The sequence below is a fragment of the Hemicordylus capensis genome, chromosome 6, assembly GCF_027244095.1.
Source record: "Hemicordylus capensis ecotype Gifberg chromosome 6, rHemCap1.1.pri, whole genome shotgun sequence".
Taxonomy (NCBI): domain Eukaryota; kingdom Metazoa; phylum Chordata; class Lepidosauria; order Squamata; family Cordylidae; genus Hemicordylus; species Hemicordylus capensis.
In genome coordinates, this window is record NC_069662.1 from 135636017 (window position 1) to 135655262 (window position 19246).

Here is a 19246-nt window from a genome sequence, read left to right on the forward strand (position 1 = left end):
TGATTTAGGCTAAACTTATTTTGTATGTTGTTATCATGCATTCTGCAAATAGAACAGAGAAAAAGAGTGAAAATATCTGGTTATCACTTGTCCTGAATGTATTCCAGCTTTATTCTAAAGAAATGCATCATGGTAACAATGCCTAGAATAATGTGCATCACCCTCAGTGTTACTACTGTAGCAAAAGAGGCAATTCTTCAGTGCCATAGCAAAGCAATGCAAAATCCATGGTTGAGTGAAAGAAAGAAATGAATGAAATGAAATACCCTAGATACCTTGATAAATTAGTTCTCACTGTTGTGATTAGTGTCCTGGATAGTTCTTCTATGTATTTATAGTTGTTGATTTGTCACCTCCATTTTCAGTTTTGGATTGTTGAACAACTAGCTTTAAAGAAAAAAGCATGAAACGAATGAAGGGTAGAACAGAATGGAGGAGGAGGAAAAAACACTGTGAAAATATAGTCTGAATGGGTGAAATGTAAACAAAGTACAAAACAGATAAGGCTGCAACAGCTAATGGAGAGAGACAGAGAGCTGCTTTTTTTTTTTAAAGCAAAAGGAAGCAAGATCTGGGTACCAAAATGTGAAAGCAGGAAAGGTGTACTTGTAGAATTTGTAGTACTATATCAATTGCAGCAAAACAAAACTAAATGGTCACAGAGATGCTCTCATTTGAATTGTGCATTGTTGTGTTTTTGCTCTGTGATTATGTTTTATTTTTAGGACAAACCCCTATTCCTTTGGTACCCTTGGAAACATAGCAACTGTGGGTGGAACACATTGCCCATTTTATCTTTGTGACTCTAAAATACCACTCCACTGTGTCATTTCTTAGTATTACGCCTGTTATCGCTGATTGGTATGGCATTTGGGGTATGCATATAGCAATACAGATGGCTCTTGAGTGGACAGCATGCTTTGAAAACGTCCCAGGCTTGCCCAACATTATGGAAGATAACTTTGAGCGGAGAGGAGAGCTGGTCTTGTGGTAGCAAGCATGACTTGTCCCCATAGCTAAGCAGGGTCTGCCCTGGTTGCATCTGAATGGGAGACTTGATGTGTGAGAACTGCAAGATGTTCCCCTCAGGGGATGAAGCCGCTCTGGGAAGAGCAGAAGGTTTCAAGTTCCCTCCCTGGCTTCTCCAAGATAGGGCTGAGAGAGATTCCTGCCTGCAACCTTGGAGAAGCCGCTACCAGTCTGTGAAGACAATACTGAGCTAGATAGACCAATGGTCTGACTCAGTATATGGCAGTTTCCTGTGTTCCCCTCTGAGGTACTTGGAGGGTTTTTACAGCTATATGTGCAATGGCTGGTTTTGAAGGCCAGAGCTGTTGGGATTTCTTTGTTGTTGTCGGAACCTGTCAATGATTTGGTGGGAGAACTGATCCCACCACCCACCCCAACTTCACATATATGCTAATAGGGTCTGGATTGGCAGTGAATGACCAGGAAAGGGGTCTTGGGGTCATGGTGGACAGCTCATTGAAAATGTCACTCAGTGTGCATCAGCTGTGAAAAAGGCAAATCTGCCTACTTTCCTTCCACTAGAATATTAATTGATGATGACCATCCTCACAAGTTAGCCCACTTGTGCCTCAAATGTTCATGTGTCCACCATCTTGAATTGGGGTGGATGACATCATCACAAACTATGTCATTGAGGTGTCCCTATGTATCCCTACAGCTGTAGCAAATTTGGTTCAGATCAGTTTGGTGGCTCAAATGTTCACGCGTCCACCATCTTGAATTGGGGTGGATGGCATCATCACAAACTAGCAATTGAGATGTCCCTGTTTGACACTAGTTATAACTGTACCAAATTTGATTCAAATTGGTTAGGCGGTCCACAAGTTAGCCCACTTGTGCCTCAAACATTCACGTGCCTGCCATCTTCAATCGGGGTGGATGACATCATTACAAATAATGCCATTGAGGTGTTCGTATGTGTCCCTACAACTGCACCAAAATTTGGTTCAAGTTAGCCCACTCGCCCAGAAAGCCACCTCAGCAATTTGCTCCTTGCACATGAAGAAACGAGCTCACTTGTTGCAAGTACCTTTAGAGCTTTCAAGGCCAAGCCTCTTGCCTTGCTCCTAATGGGAGGCACGCTAGGGGACAAAACTAATTATCCAAAGTTGGAGACGGTCCAATCTAAGTTTATTAGGTCTCTTCTTAGACTACCGTGCTCAGTTTTAAATGCTGCTATTAGGCTTGAGATCGGGTGGCCACCTGTAGAAGCGAGACTCTGGAAAATGGTTTTCTCTTATTGGCTTAATCTGATTTTTTACCTTATGGGCCTTTACCCTTTGATATTGGAGGATAGCTTTAGGACCCACTGGAAAAATGATATTAATACAATGTTAGCGTCCTTGGGTTTTTCCCTGCCCCTGATTAGAGCTTTGGGCCACAGAAAGGCCAAAATGGCCATAATGTATTTGGGATATGACGAAGCAGGAGGATGTTGCCCAAATAAGCTCTGGCCTACTAGACTACTCTCAGTAGTCATTCCCCTGCTGAATATTTACTTAGGATCTCCAACGGGGATCATCGCAGGGCTCTTTCAGTGGCTTGATTTAACGCCCTTCATACGACGGTATTGGAACGACGCTTCGGGAAGGTGCCCTATGATCAAAGATTATGCCCCTGCCATAACGGTGAAGTGGAGACTACGGAACACCTGATGCTGAAATGTAGATTTTATACTGAATTAAGGGGAAAGCTTCTCTCCCCTCTATTAATTCATTATAATTCTAATTGCCTTTCTGATGGGGACAAGATCCTTTTTCTGCTTACTGCTAAGTCAGAGTACATTTACAGGAGGGGAGCAAAAAAAAATTTCATAGCAAGCAAGATTCGGTTTAGAGTGATTGAGGCTATGCATTTCAGATTAACCAGTTTCATTTGAATGAAATTAGTCATGTATACGGTATTTGAAGGTATTAATGTTTTATGTATTTTATGTGTTTTTTGTTGTTGTTTCTTTTTCTTATATTTATGCTGGCCTTGGGCCGAAATAAAGAAAAACACACATACATCAAGTTAGCCCACTTGCACCTCAAAACATTCACACAACCGCCATTTTGAATTGGAATTGATTATATCATCACAAACTACACCACTGAGGTGTCCCTACAACTGTACCCAATTTGGTTCATATTGGTCCACCAGGCATTGCAAAGTTGATGGGTGGAGGGGGGACACACATGCACGTGCACACACACAGACAGAATGCCAGGTGATCTCATAAACTTACTTTCCTTAAGGAAACTAATAAAAATGCTAATATTATAAAGCCGTTATACAAATATATGATGTGGCCACATTTTGGAATATTTTGTGTAAAGTTCTGGTCATCATACCTCAAAAATGATATTGTAGAACCTTAAAAGGTACAGAATGGGGCTACCAAAGCAAAGAGGGCTAGAACATCTTCCTTACAAGGTAAGGCTACAACATTTGGGGCTCTTTAATTTAGGAAAAAAGACAACTAAACGGAGACATGATGTTTATACAATTGTGCAGGGAGTGGAGAGTGCATAGAAATAGTTTTTTCCCCCTCTGTCACTACACCAAGGTCATCCCATGAAAGTGATTGGCAGGAAATTTAGGACTGACTAAAGGACTTGATTATGACAACAATGAATGCACCACTGAGAGACCTTAAAGGCCAAGTTGAAGACAGATCATCCTGGAGATAATCTATCTATGTAGTCGCTAAGAGTTGACACCTACTTGACAGCACTTAATCAATCAATCAATCAATCAATCAATCAATCAATCAAAGGAAGTACTGTTTCACACAGCACATAATTAAACTATGAAATTATCTGCCATGAGATGCAGTGATGGCCACCAGCTTGGATGGTTTTAAAAGGTGCCTAGGCAAATCCAAGGATTGGATTGCTATAGGCTACCTCAGCAAGAGAGGGGGCATGCCTTAATCTTCTGCTTGTGGGCTTCCCAGAGTGGACCACTGCTGGAAACAGGATGCTGGACTAGATGGGCCTTGGGCCTGGTGCACAAGGGTCTTCTTACGGTCTTATTCTCTTATGTTCTTATGACTGAAAAGACCCCAGAATAATTTTTTCTGGACATTTTTTAAATATAGTTTTATAAATAGTTGCAAAATGCATCAAGTAGCATCTGCAATTTGTCCTCATGTTATATTTTTATTCCCCCCCCCTAATTGTATATTGTGTTTTTTATTCATTACATTAAAATGTTAAATGTGGTTTTTTTAAAAAAATAAATCTATTTATGCATTGTTTAGCAGGAAAGGAAAGGGGGAAAAAGAGAAGCCTAATGTGGTCGGTACATTTACAATGGTAAGTCCATTTACAATGTTAAGTCTATTGATTTACTTGTATAAACTCAGCACAGACATAATGCTGATTGTTGAGATTTTGCCATAGCATTGCCTCAGTTCTTGCAGTAAACATGCTTGTCTGTATATTTTGTCTCTATGTACTGGCTTGTGGGGTGGAGTCATAGTTGGTCAGTTTCTTACTTGCTGTCTTGGTGAGACAAACTCATTATATATTTAAATTAATGGCACAGCCAAGCAATATTTGAGAGCAAATGCATGCTATGACCCTACTCTGCTTCAATGCTATTACTACCCCTACATGTTACCCATAGCACAACCTCCTGCCCTCTACACAGAAAAGCTCAAAGATTCCAAATAAAGTCTTAATTAGCTTAAAAACCATTGAAGGTGCTGTTATGATGGGCTAAGAGAGAATAACTTTCTTGCCAGAGAAAAAGGAAACAACATTAAGGAAGAGAAAGCATAGAGATTGTTTCTAGAAGGATGTTAAAACAAGGACTCCAAGAGAAAGAACAACATTCGGCCTTATCTAAAAGGAATTGAAAACAGAAGTTAAATATGAGAGTCAGCCTGGGAGTTATGAGTATCAGCTGAAAACAGAGACATAACTGGGAGGAATGTTAGAGAGGAAATAGAGGGGAAAACCAACTTTTCCACTGTCCTGTGACATGACCCCAGAGCCAAACCACGCGTTATGACAAGCACATAACTAGCACTTGTGGGCTTATTTTGTGTAATCCTAAATAACTGCTGTGGGGGATCTGTGGGGGACTGCAGGGGGAAGGGACTTTAATCCTCTGTCCCCTGCACAGATCCAATCTAGATCAGGTCCCTGTCTAATATTTGCCCCAGAAAGCAACCAAAACACTCAAAGTGACTCTTTGAGAGAGAATGTCACCTGCCAATGAGTTGTGATGTTTGTATCCATATTTGTGCAACCTTAATATACAGCAATGTACTACTGAACCACCTAATGGTGCAGCGGGAAATGACTTGAATAGCAAGCCAGAGGTTGCTGGTTCAAATCCCCACTGGTATATTTCCCAGACTATGGGAAACACCTATATTGGGTAGCAGCGATATAGGAAGATGCTGAAAGGCATCATCTCATACTGCACGGGAGATGGCAATGGTAAACCCCTCCTGTATTCTACCAAAGACAACCACAGGGCTCTGTGGTCGCCTGGAGTCAACACCCACTTGATGGCACACTTTACCTTTACTATTGCTTGTATGATGGATATAATCAGTGTACTATAATGGATCAGCTTCTCTTCATGTGTGGATTTTCCTTTCTTCAGTTTCGTTATGCTGACTGGCTGGATATATCACTCATGATCCTAGGCACTGTCTTCGCAGCCCTCCATGGAGCTGCACTTCCAGTCATGATGGTTGTTTTTGGAATTATGACAGACAGCTTTGTTGGTTCAGCTCATAAAGGTAAGAGCTATGCAGTCCAAAGAAAGAAAGGATGGAGGCATGTCCTCTAGGTAAACAATCCCTGCCAAAGCAACCAAAAGCTAGAGGTCAATATGCTGTTGTCTGCTGGCACTGACCAGAACAGGAGTATATGAAGAGAATAGTTTATTCCCATGTTTGCAATCTTGGGTTGTTGTGGTTATTTATATCCTGCCTTTTCAATAAAAGGTTTCCCTGAGATTTATATAGCAAAAGGAATAAAAGTAAGAAAATGGTCCCCTTCCTCAAAGAGGTTCACAATGTAAAAGGAATCACCAGCAAGAGCCACTTGAGCACTGGGGTTGAATAGGGATAGTTGCTCTCTCTTGCCTGCTAAATATAAGAGTTTAAAAGGTACTTGTTTGACCCATTAGCACAGGTCTGACCAGGCTGACAACAGCTTGTTTATATTCATTCATTCATTCATTCATTCATTTGATTTCTATACTGTCCTTCCAAAAACAGCTCAGGGTGGTTTACACAGAGAAATAATAAATAAATAAGATGGACAGGTTCTGAAACTCTGCTTATTCTCCTCCCCCCCCCTTTTCTGTTTCTGGGTTTGTTTGTTTTCGTTTTTGTTGTAATTATGTTGTTATAGCATGGATTTTAAAAAAAAAATAAAACTGTTAATTAGTGCTCTGCTTAGTATTAGTTATTGAATAGTGTGCCTCTTTTCTGAAAATGCTTCTCTACTGCTGCTAGAAATGTTATAATTCTTATATATTTTACAATGTAGATGATTTAACACTGTTTTATGTTTTATTTCTTTTAAATAATTTAATGATTAATGCTTTTTGACAGTCTTTATGGATAAAAAGGTTTATAATAAGTTGCAAACACTTATGGGAAATCAGGATAAATGCAATGAATTGATGAATAACCCCCATACAGCTGAGCTCCTTTGTTTGGGCTTGTCTCTAACTTTGCAACTGCAGTCAGGAAAAAGAAACAGGGAAGTTCTTCTCACGATCAGTGAAAAGAGCTTTTTTCGGGTATGCAGGGAGAGCGGGCTTAGCCCCTCTCCCCGCTGACGATCAGAAGGCAGCTGCCCACACGACTGCCAGCCAGCTCCATCATGGAGCTGGTGCGGGCTGCAGGGATCAGGGGTCATGTGGCCTCTGTAAGTTCCAGGATGCCCCACATGAGTGCATGGGGCATCCTGGAGAGACCGCCAAACCGAACCCGGGAGGCTACTCATGTGTCGCTGCGTGCCATGGCGATACACGAGGGGGGAAATGAGGCTAACGGAGTGCTTGCTCTGTTAACCTCATTTAAGGGAAGGGGGAATTAGGCAGGCTAGCCACCTTGGGAGCACCAGGCTCGCCTGCAAGCCCAGTGGTTCCCATGATCCCTAGATCCCACGGTCACACATTCCCATGATCCAGGGATGGTGTGAACAGCCTCAGGGATTTCTTGCTTCAGGGTCTTTCAAGCTCTTGCTCTTTCTTTTATACCTGTTTCCCTCATAATCACAAAGAAGTCTCAACTTGGTTTAACTAAGACTTTATTCAGAAAGAACTCTATTTTTCTCCTTCTCCTTTCGCTCCCTTTTCTTTCTGACTCCACCCCCACACTCCATACAGGATCCCCACTGGGACAAATGTCTAAAATCACTAAACATAAAAGTCTACTAGACAGAATACAACACGCTTCTACATTTGTTATTCCATAGCCTAGGTCCCCATCCTGCTTTCCTCCTTCTAGACCACCTTGTTTACTTTCCAACCTAACCTGACTCTTAACTTAGCTGTTTGCATGCCTTGCCGTCTTTTATAGATCCCCTACTTTACTTTGCCATAAATTTAAATCCCACAACTTTCTATGATTGCCTGCTCTGGTCTTGATCCTTTTCCTAGTCCTATGACTGTATACCTGGTGTAGCTTAGTTTGGATATTGTTGTCTTGGCTCAAGACTGCTGTTGGTGGAGAACAGGAAGGGAAAGTAGTTGAAAGAGAACAGAAGTGTTGGAGGGGAAGTTTGACTAACCCCAGTTACAACAGAGCCAGCATGAGTGGTAAAAGCAGAGTCCATTAAAATGTAGCTTGAGACAGTTGATTAAGATCCAAAGGCAAGTAAGCTTTATTAGGGAAATACATGCTTGGATAGAAAGCAGGTATGCCTGAGCATTCTGTCTCCATGGGGGGGGGGGGGAGAGAGAGAGAGAGAGAAGCTGCCCTTTTTTTTAAAATACCCCAGGAGCTGGTATGACCACATCCCTTGCATGCTTATATGGCATGGCACTCAGAAATTCACTCCCCGCCGGGGAATTGGATCGCAGTGGCAGGGAGGGTTTTGCCTTCGTTCCTGTATGGAACAAAGTGAGTTCCACTTTGGATGGGGAGTGAGTTCCTGGGCATGGCCTTGGGTGATTTCAAAGCTTGAGCTTCTGTAGCTTGACCACGCCCCTTGTGTGCACGATGCGAAGGTGTGTGGCCAAGCTCTGGAAGCACCTCTAGGGAACAAAGGCAAAGCCCTCCCTGCCACTGCGATCCCTGGTGGGGAGTGAGTTCCCGGGTGTGGCCTTGTTTGATTTCGGAGTTTGTGGGGGGGAGGAGCGGGGGCAGGTGATGGTAGGTGCCAGTACTGTGTATTGGCATGTATCATCACCCCCCAAAAAGCCCTGTGCATGGCAGATGGAGTCTGCCACAGAGCAGAGAGCAAGAAGCAGTCTAAGAGAAAGAAGGGGGGGGGGGGAGATAGGAATATAGGTACATAGGAAACTGCCTTTTACTGAGTCAGACCATTGGTCCACCTCGCTCAGTATTGTTTACCCATTCTAGCAGCAGCTTCTCCAAGGTTACAGTAAAGGTCTCTCTCAGCCCTATCTTGGAGTTGCCAGGGAGGGAAGCTGGGACCCTTTTGCATGCAAGAATGCAGATGCTCTTCCCATTGCAGCCCTACCCCCAAATGGGAATATCTTATAGTGCTCACACATGTAGTCTTCCATTCAAATGCAAACCAGGATGGACCCTGTTTAGCAAATGAGACAACCCATAAATTCATACTTAAGACCAGCTCTCTTCCCATATGCCCCGAGAATATCAGTCTAACAATCATATAAAGCCCGATCAGACAAAAAGACGAGAGTGAAATCAAGAGGAAGCCCCTTCCTCACTGTCATTATTACTCCTAATATACCCCTAGCAGCCACTAGGATAAAAGGTGCCAAGAGTCAATACTCCTGGAGTTGCCTTCCAACAAGAAGATTATGAGGATAGGGCTGGCCCTAGGATAAATAGTGTTACCTTTGTTGTGCACAGAGTTTTATCAGCGGTCCACACCCCCAGCTCATTGCAGACAATATACAGTACTAAAAAAACAGCAAGCCACCCCCTCCAGGTAATGCCCTGGGTGACCACCTGGCTTACCAGTCTCTGCATATGAACTTCAAAAAGCAGCATTACAATTCAGAGTAACAAGCCATTAAGGCAGGTTCTAACCAATTCTGAAGGAAACAAGCACAAAGTTCACTTTATATTTTTAATAGTACTGAAATAAATGAAAGTTTAATACATAGCTAGGCATTTCAGGCTGCAACATTAAGCACACTCAGGATATAAGTCCCTTTGGAAGTCATCCTATTGAACCTAACGAGGCTTACATCTAAGCAGAGGCACTCTTACCCCTGGACTTTGGGGCCAAAGTCCAGGGCCTCCACATCCCCTGGGGCCCCCCAAATCACCTTTAGTCTGTCCTGGGTGGTGTGGTTTGTACAGTGGCAGCCTGTGAACATGCCTCCAGAGGTGGTGGCAGCAGGAGGCAGCTTTAAGAGTAACTTAATTCGGTGCTCACCTCTGCCGTGGCAGCACCTGAACACTGTTGGGAGCCACAACGTGACACCCAGCAGCCCCTACAGTGGAGAAGCGCCTCCGCCACTCACTGGGCTTCCACGGAGCTGAGCCCCCACCAGCAGCCAGGTGAGCAGCGGAGGTGCTTCCCCGCTGTAGGGGCTGCTGGGCAGCATGTTGCCACTCTGAAGAGCATTCAGGTGCTACGGTGGTGGAGGTGAGCACCGAATTAAGTTACTCTTAAAGCTGCCTCCGGCCACCACCACCCTGCCCGGAGGCGCGTTCACGGGCCGCCACTGGGTTTGTGCCCTCAAGAACCTATGTGTGAAAAAGTGATGCTTAACTTGCAGCGGGTGGGGGCGGGGACTCTAAAGGCCTTTAGGTTCAGGCTCCAGAATTACTTAGGTGCACCTCTGCATCTAAGTAAGCATGTGTTGAATCAAGTAAAATGAATGATTGATGATACAGCCTTAATGTTGTCTTTAATGGTTTCATTATTATATAACTTTTTTCCATTTAGTTATTCCTGTAAATATTACTACTTTTCTGAATTCAACTTTTCCGAATTCAACGTTAGAAGACGAAATGACAAGGTACCTGGACTTTTTTTAGGCATCTTGATAATTATATTTGCTTCATATTATGCAAAATCTGAGATTTTCATGCGAACATTTCACTTTAAAAAGAACCATTTTATTTTAAAGGTGACTGTCAACTTGGATATAATATCAGTTAAGTTGCTGCAAATAAACAATAGTAGTCTCAAAGTGAGCTTGTTAACAAAATAAAATTGAGCAAGTGTCTTAAAAAAATCTTAATAGTTGTTTGAAGGTATCATAGCTTTATGACTATGCCTGAAGTCCTGAGGACCATGCCCACACGGGTGTGCTATAGTTACCCACAGAGAGGCAAGGTCTGGAATGTGTAAACATGGGCAGAAACTCCATGCCAGTGAGGCCAGGAAAGGATTGGGCTAGTGTAAAGCAAGCCCACATAATTAAAGAGAACAATGTTGTTGGCATGTGTGTTTTTATAAATATAAGGTATGTATGTATGTATGGGCCCATTTGGCTGACAAGTGAAATGGAGGTAGGCATACATGAGGTTAATCTCACAGAAGCCAAAAAATCATACCGCAGATGATCTGGCAGTTGTGGTTGCCCCCACCTGCAATCCTCCTCCCTTTTCTGCTGAGCACGTCACTTGTTGGCAACCATTGGCCCTGATATGAGAGGGGACGTGTTTGCGGGAGGAACTTGAGCACAAACCCCAGGTTGCTGCATTTGAATGACACAATGGGGTCAGCAGAGCTCTGGTTCCATCAAGCTACTAGACTTCAAACCAAGGGTTCAATCCTCAGTTTGAAGGTGGCAATGGAACCGCAGTTGCGGGATTTCCCTGCATTTGAACGATAAGGAACGCCAACCTTAGGTGAGTTTAACTGAGGGTTGCCATGCTGTCCTATGTATTAAAAGGACTTCTATATCCTACCGATTCAAGGCCAATATAGGGCACTGAAGGCAGTTCATAATGGGCCACAATGGTCTCAACCTACCAATATAACACTCCCCACACACACAAAAAGATGTTCTAGAACAAACTGATGTCTATTCACAAGGTCCCAGGATGTGATACAGCCACCTTGCTGAAGCTAAGCAAGTCCAGGTCTGGTTAATTCCTGGATGGGCAACTGACTTGACTGCTTGGGAACCCCATTTACACGGCCATAATGGAAGAAAAGTGAGATATAACTATAATACATACATAAACAAAAGTTATACATCCCATGTAGAATTGCTACCTTGGGGTTATATTTCCAGTTGGCTAGAGGAATTTGTAAACTAGCCCAAAGAGAATGGAAGTTAAAATACATTAATCTGAAAATGCTGTTGTATGAACATCTTCTGTTGTATGACTGTTGTATGCTGTTGTATGACACAAAATGCTGTTGTATGAACATGTTGTATGAACATTTTCTTTGTTTTGCTTCACTTCTTATTTGTTCTTCTTCTTCTTTCTACTCATGTTTGTTTCACATGCTCTTCTATTTCTTTCTGTATACACCATTCAGACTTTGACCTTTTGGAGATCCAGCCTGTGCTTATGCAAGAAAGGGCAATATGCATCTTGAATGAAAGCCACGCCTGAGCTTATTTCTGAAATCAGTTTATCATTAAAGATATAATGAATTCTGTTTCTGTGATTAAAAAGAATGCACAGGCACAAAATAAGATATAGAGTTATGAATGTGTGTTAAGTATACATACCAGTTACTCCTGCATATGTAGAATACATAATACTTAATGGCATAAACAGTCAAAAATTTGTTCTTCAATGAGTAAATTGGAGTACAGGGTATATTTATCCTCTTGTACCTTAATCTCGGAGTACTCCAGCACTGACAACATCTCCATTTGGGGAAGAGAAGAGGACATAGCTCAGTAGTAGAGCACATGCATTGTATGTACAAGGTTCTAGGTTCACTCCCTGGGATCTCCACTTAATGGGTCATTTAGCAGGTGATTGGAAAGACCCCTGTCCGGAACCCTGGGGAGACCCTGCCAATCAGAGTAGACAGTACTGTTCTAGACGGACCAACAGTCTGACTCAATGTAAGGTAGCTTAATGTTCACCATTAGAGTCCTGACACATCCAAGGGTGTTGCAAGGTTGGAGTAAGCCCCTGGAAAAAGGTGAACATGGGCCCCTAACCCATCTTCACTCGTCCCATTACCTTGAGCCAGAAGTACTATAAGAACATTGTAAATAAAATAAACTGGTCTCTCTTTTGGGGGGGGGGGCTGTCATGCTCCAAGGAAGATATAAATAAGAAATAAATCTCCTTCCTTAGAGCAGGAGCAGCAGCAGTGGTGATGCATGGTGGCCGGTGAATAGGTTCTTCAAAGAGAAGGGAGACCGTCCAATTTGCCTTCTCTCTTCCTGTGTCAGTGACAGGAGTCTTCCAGCCTAAAAGTTGCGACCTCCGTCCATGCTCATCCTCAGGATGGGTTCCCACTTGGTACTGGGGGCGAGGCATACAGAGTGAGTCTGCTCTGCATGGCCAAGAGAGAGAGGAGGAGGGCATGATAGATAGGCTTCACCAGCAACTGCCTGCCTTTCCTTTCTCCTGGCAGGCCCATAGCCAGCCTTTTGTGCCCTTGAGTTGCTGCCGACTCCTGGCGCCCACAGAGCCCTGTGGTTTTCTTTGGTAGAATACAGGAGGGGTTTACCATTGCCTCCTCCCATGCAGTGTGAGATTATAGGGAGGCAAAAAAGTAGGCGAGCCAGCTTGCTTGGCTCCCCGCAGTCTTAAGTGCAAGTAACATTCAGTTATTTAAAAATTATTTATTTGTTTTTTTTTAAAAAAGGGGGGGCAGAGGAAATTTATGGGGGCAGCCCCTCCCCCCGGTCCTCCTGGCTATTGGTCTGCCTCCTGGTGCTCTCGGGCTTCAATTCAGGCTGACTCCTCCAGGCAGGTGCTGACATGTTTCCTGCCCAGTCCAGTATGGGGCACCATTTTGCCCCTGCCCTCATGGGATTTTTCTGCCTCAGCCCACCTCAGGTCTCTCCTCTAGAGTTTGTTCTTCACCCTTCTAAGCATATTTGCCATCCATGATCATGGAGCACGAATGGCTGATCCTAGACAGCTTAAAAAGTGGGGTTAAACTAAAGAATATGCACTTGTCCGAGAACAGTATGGCATTAATAAAGCAAATATTTTTGTATTCCATCTTGAAGCACCCACAGACACATCTAGTTTGTATGTAAGTCCCAAGTATCTTAAAAATTTGAACTGATTGGGCATCAAATCTAATCTAATATCCTTAATCACTGATCCTTAAATAATGATAGCCAGAAAGGAATTTTGTTTGTTCATTCCCGATAAGCCTAATTTATAAAATTTAGTTTCCATTTGCTATATATCTGGAGGCAGTAGTCAAGTACCTTTTGGTTCTTTAAACTAGGAACTGCCCTTTAAAGTAACATATTGTTGTATTTCATATGTAAAGTTCATTTAATGATTTTCCCACAGTCATGATGAAATCTGCAAACATTTGTCTAAACACTGCTCTAGATTAACAATTAACTTGATCAAATTCTGATCAGATGAAATCATTTAAAGACAATATTTGGTTGCATATTGAAAGTGCATGATGCTTGCTTAAAAAGTCTCACTGACTTCACTGGGCCTTACTGCACATCGGTGGATAAGACTGTAACCTGGAAGCATGTTATCATTTAGCTGTTTCATAATATTATCATTTCTTGCCCTGCACACTAAAGGCGCAGCGGGAAAATACTTGACTAACAAGCAGAAGGTTGCCGGTTTGAATCCTCGCTGGTCCTGTATCGGGTAGCAGCGATACAGGAAGATGCTGAAAGGCATCATCTCATACTGCGCTGGAGGAGGCATTGGTAAACCCCTCCTTTATTCTACCAAAGAAAACCACAGGGCTCTGTGGGTGCCAGGAGTCTAAATCGACTTGATGACACACTTTACCTTTACCTTACATGCTGTCAGCTGCACATGCTGTATTCATTTCTTTATTTTATGGTTACAAGCTCAGATATCAAGCAAACAATTTCCAAAATCAATTCATCTCTGTTATTCTGCAAACTCTTCTTGAATTTGCCTCTGCCGTTTGTACTTTCAGATATGCATACTATTATTCAGGATTAGGAGCTGGTGTTCTTCTTGCTGCCTATGTACAAATTGCATTTTGGACATTGGCAGCTGGCCGTCAAGTCAAGAGAATTAGGCAACATTTTTTTCACGCCATCATGCGGCAGGAAATTGGATGGTTTGATGTAAATGATGTCGGGGAGCTAAATACCCGGCTTATTGAGTGAGTATATTTCATGTTTAGTTATTGTGTTTTCTTCAGTAGAGATTAGTTTCAGTTTTGGTTACTAGATAAATTACTTTTCTTAAATAAAGCAGAAGGTCTTGTATGCTGATGGAATTTACAGAGGCTGGGGCTTCAAATTTATTTCCCAGAACTGTGATATTCATCCAAAAATTGGAGCAAGTTACCAAGCTGCAGCTCTTAACAGAGATGGGAAACGAACAAAGGACAATTCCAATGTGAAACTGCTGAATTAGAATTGATCAATATGTTTCATCCTATTGGTTTAGGGTTCAATCAAGATCAAGGTTTTCTCTCCCACTACAGGTCTAAAATTAATATAAGAAAGCTAGTATGTTTGTCATCACTAATTACTGCCGCTGTGAATGGTCATTGTGCTTGTCTTGTCTTTTGAGCTTTCCATAGACAAGTCAAAGTCTTGCATTTCATGGCCTTGTGGTTCCACTGTTTTATTTTTCTGTCTACCGATGCATGTGTCTAACATATAAAGTTGGCCAATCTGTTGGGGGTTGTTAATTTTACCCCCAGTAACTAAACAGCAGAGCTCTAAGAAAGAGATCACACACTCTAGTTACAGAATAGGTAGCAGAGGATGGGTTAGTTGTTGCAGCTATTTAGAGAAAACACATGGAGATTCTTGTAGAACTACATACTAAGTATTTATTGGTTAAGTACACTTGGATAGGAAAGTCCTAATCCTAATCTAAAGGACTACATAATGAATAGGTAAGGAGAGAGATGTTTCCATCAATTGTCTAAGAGGAAAGGAAGGATTGTGACTCAGCACCGGTAGTGGAGAGGGGATGTGCAGGGACGGAGCGGCAGTACTTCTTGGCTTCTCTGGCTGTTGGGGGGGTCATGGAGAGCACTGTCATGGAGAGCACCCGCATTTCTGAATTTGCAGCCACATCATTGGTAATGATAGAATTGGAGCATCTGTGGAAAGCATGCCTTGGTCTTGTTTTTCATCGATATACAACCCTAAACAGTTTGTCTTGCTTTATAGTGACGTCTCCAAAATCAATGAAGGAATTGGTGACAAAATTGCAATGCTAATTCAGGGAATAGCTTCATTTCTAACAGGATTTATAGTTGGGTTCACTAAAGGATGGAAACTGACTCTTGTCATACTGGCAGTCAGTCCTGTACTGGGGCTTTCAGCTGGAATTTGGGCAAAGGTAGGTATAATTTTGCTGAAATATAAACACATGATGCAGAATCAACATAATTCAGTTTTGAAAAGGCCATTGCAGTTGTCTCAGAATTGTGCTCTTGTTTGCTTCTCTGTTTATAGCGGGGATGGGAAATGTGTGGCTTGGGAATCACGTGTGGTTTGCCAAGATCTTTCTCTCCATTATGCTCAGGCCCAGGCACCTGCCACCTACAGATTTACCTGTGAGCAGGTCATTTTGGGGGAGAAACTTTTCTGGTGGTGGAAGGTGGGGGAGAGTCCTTGGTAGACTGGGTATGGCCCATATTAGGGCTGTTCTTATGATGATTACTAGGGTAGGAGAAGCCTCCAACCCCAGTTCAGGAGCTGTGTCCACTCCCAACTTGTGATCGCTTGTGAGTTTAAAACAAGGTTGGAGGCAGGAAGCTTGTCCGTGTGCTAAGCCCAGCTACGTAGGACCGTTTCCCCTCCTACCTCATTCCCAAGGAGGGGATGGAATCTTGGTAGGGTGTGCTCAGCCTGATGAGCTGGGGCTTAGCACACGAACAAGATCCCCACATCTGACCTTGTGTTAAACCCACAGACAATCACAAACCAGGAGCATGCACAGCTCCTAAACTACGGCCAGAGGCTTCTCCTAGCCAAGTAATCCTCATGAGAACAGCCCTATTGTACAGGAGCATACAGAGCTTCTCTGCGGCTGGAGGATAAAGTCCTCCAGCAGCTCCCCCACGCCCTAGGCTTTACAATTGCAAGCACGTGCACGCCTCAAGCCACACCCTGAGTCTGAAGTCAGAAGCAAGGGGATGGGGCCAGTGTTGAGGATAAGGCCCGTCAGCACTTCTGTTTGTGTGGAAAAGGGCACCCTGGATGAGGGTGAGGGGAAGCCTTGGTGCCCCCCCCCCGACCCTGGCAGCCAGGGACAATTGTCCTCCCTTGTTCCATATTCCCTACTCCCTTGCTATTGTACTCATTACATAACATTATGTAATGTTCTCATTACATAAGAACATCGCTAACTCATGCTTCATTACCGTAGTGTTACATTGATTTTACTACTTAGTATAACATGGTTCTGAAATGTTCCTATTGTTTTCAGGATGTTTCCCTGACAACTAAGCAAGATGCTTTTGGCAAGAGTCACTGTAGCTTTCTTATTTTAGGAAAGAAGAATTGGCAAAGCTAATGAAGCAGGTAGTAGCTGTCTTAGAGAAATGTCTTGGATGACAGAGCTGAAATACTGTATTTCCTGCAGGTCCTTTCTTCATTCACCAACAAGGAGCTTGCTGCATATGCTAAAGCTGGATCAGTAGCTGAGGAGGTTCTGTCAGCAATCAGGACAGTGATCGCTTTTGGAGGACAGGAGAAAGAAATCCAAAGGTCAGGAACTGTTTTGTTGTAATTGGTTAATTTTAAACAGCCACTCCCAATGTGCTGGATGTCTCTGAGTTATTCAGTAGTCTGTATTTGGTCAATTTTACACCACGTGCATGGCTAAATGCACTCAACATTAGTAGTAAGGCAATAGAACAATCACATCCCCCCCCCCCCAGTTAATCAGTGAAGAATTCCTGTCTATGCATAATTGATTGGAATCCAAATCCAGGAGTTTCTCTTTGCTACCAAACAGGGGGAAAGCTCTAATTTCACACCTTGGAAAGTCTTGGTCTAAGACTATCAGGCACTAACAACATGCATTTATTTTCACTAATGCTCACTTATTTTCAGTCAGAGGCGCTCTTACCCCTGGACTTCGGGGCTGAAGTCCAGGGCCTCCACAGCCTCTGGGCCCCCCCCCCAGATCCTATGTCCCACACAGACAGACTGTTGGCATCTTTCTACCTAATTGTAGTTGTGTCCCCCTGTTCATTACAAGTAATGAGAGTGTGAAATGGAATAGAGTGGTCTGCAGATAGTTTTGGTGTGGTCTGTTTAAATATTTAGGGAAACTTTAAAAGAGTGTTTGTTTGTTTGTTTAAAGAACCATCAGAACATTCATGTGGATAACCACCCATCCTTTCAGAGAGAGAGAGAGAGAGAGAGAGAGAGAGAGAGAGAGATTCTGAATCAGTTGTGGGTGGCCAAAGCAACAGGGGAGGGTTGTTGCCTTTGCCCATGTTGTGAATTTGCTGGAATCAGCTGATTGGCCAATATTGGAAAGGGGGACCTTTGGTCTGATCCACCAGGACTGACATTCTTATGTATTTAAACTGCTCTGGGTGTTAAGGGTGGTTGGTGTTCCTCAAGACCACTTTGGTATAGGCACCTGCAAGAACCATAATAAAATATGTACACCTATTGCAGAAGGGTCAGGGTACCAGGGGAAAAACAAAATTAAGAAACACATGGACTTTGTTCTCCGGTGCAAATTATATAACTTAATCCATATTCTGTTCTTCCTTCAGATATTCTAAAATGTTGGTAAGCTTCTGGTCATGGTTTGGAGGTCATGCTTCTGAGGGCCGGTTTAAGGTGTTGGGTTTTTTTTTTTGAGTACTTGAAACACTACAAAGTAAGGATGTAAAACACTAGATCAGTCAAGGATCCATCTAGCCCCAGCATCCTCTTTTCAACAGTGATGAGCCCGATGTGTCTAGGAAAACTGTAGCAAGGCAACAAAACAAAAAAGGAACTTGTATACCATTGACAATAATGTATAGTACCTGCTCCAAAACTGTAAAGAGCGCTAATGGCATATGCCAGTTAACTTTGCCCATGTTTCACTTTATGGATAATGTTCTTGTGAACAGTATATAGGTATATATACAGAATACTGTATAAAGGAAAGGAAAGATTGTGCCATCGAGTCAGTGTCAACTTCTGGTGACCACAGAACCATGTGGTTTTCTTGGTAGAATACAGGAGGGGTTTACCATTGCCTCCTCCTGCTCAGTATAAGATGATGCCTTTCAGCAACTTCCTATATCACTGCTGCCCAATATAGTGTTTCCCATAGTCTGGGAAACATACCAGCGGGTATTCAAACCAACAGCCTCTTAATCCCTAGGCAAGTTGCTTCACCACTGCGCCATTAGGTGGCTGTATATAGTGAACAGTATATAGGTGACTAATTAGCTCTGCAAAAAACCACACAGTGACCTTTTCACAGTTCCAAGATTTTACCATCTCAGATTTTGAACTCTAGTTATTCACCATTTGGCAGAAGCAATCTATAGAATTAGGGCTGTGGGAGGGGCCATAATAAAAGAAAGCATTGCAACATTAGTAGGTGTTATGAATTTTACTTTAAAAGAAGTTACTAGCAGGGGCGTAGCAAGGTTGGAGTGGGCCCAGAGACAAGATTTTAAAATGCCCCCCTCACCGAAGCTCAGCTCATGAAGTAAAAATATCTTTAAAATTATTTTTTAAAAGGTTTTGTAAATTGTGGACGATGCAAGTCATTTAATGGTACTAGAGAAGGGCATGCTGTTCTGGTAGCTCCAGGTCTTAACCTCACATCAATTTCGGAGGATGAATACAATTGAAGCCCAGGTGGGTGAACAGCTGGGGGAGTCAGTCATGTGTCTTGCCTCTGGGGGCGGCCCCTGGGCCCCCAGACAACTGTCTCCCCGTGCCCTGTTATAGTTACACCTCTGCTTACTAGGTTACTAGGTGACTTTTGATTAGC

The 19246-nt window shown here is 43.0% G+C and overlaps 1 protein-coding gene across 9 annotated transcripts in view; it reads left to right on the forward strand.

Annotated features, from left to right (window-relative positions):
- ABCB1 (ATP binding cassette subfamily B member 1) overlaps positions 1–19246 on the forward strand; it is an 81359-nt gene that overhangs the window by 17940 nt on the left and 44173 nt on the right. For 7 of the 9 annotated variants that reach the window (XR_008310225.1, XM_053263952.1, XM_053263950.1 and 4 more), the window contains 6 exons: positions 4274–4328; positions 5632–5770; positions 10101–10173; positions 14235–14426; positions 15454–15625; positions 16874–16998. Coding sequence is in view for 8 of the 9 variants with exons in the window: in XM_053263952.1 (XP_053119927.1) it covers positions 4274–4328; positions 5632–5770; positions 10101–10173; positions 14235–14426; positions 15454–15625; positions 16874–16998 (756 nt within the window). In the remaining variant the exon portion in view is untranslated. The remainder of the gene's footprint in view (positions 1–4273; positions 4329–5631; positions 5771–10100; positions 10174–14234; positions 14427–15453; positions 15626–16873; positions 16999–19246) is intronic. The other 2 variants (XM_053263955.1, XM_053263958.1) reach the window with 1 other exon arrangement.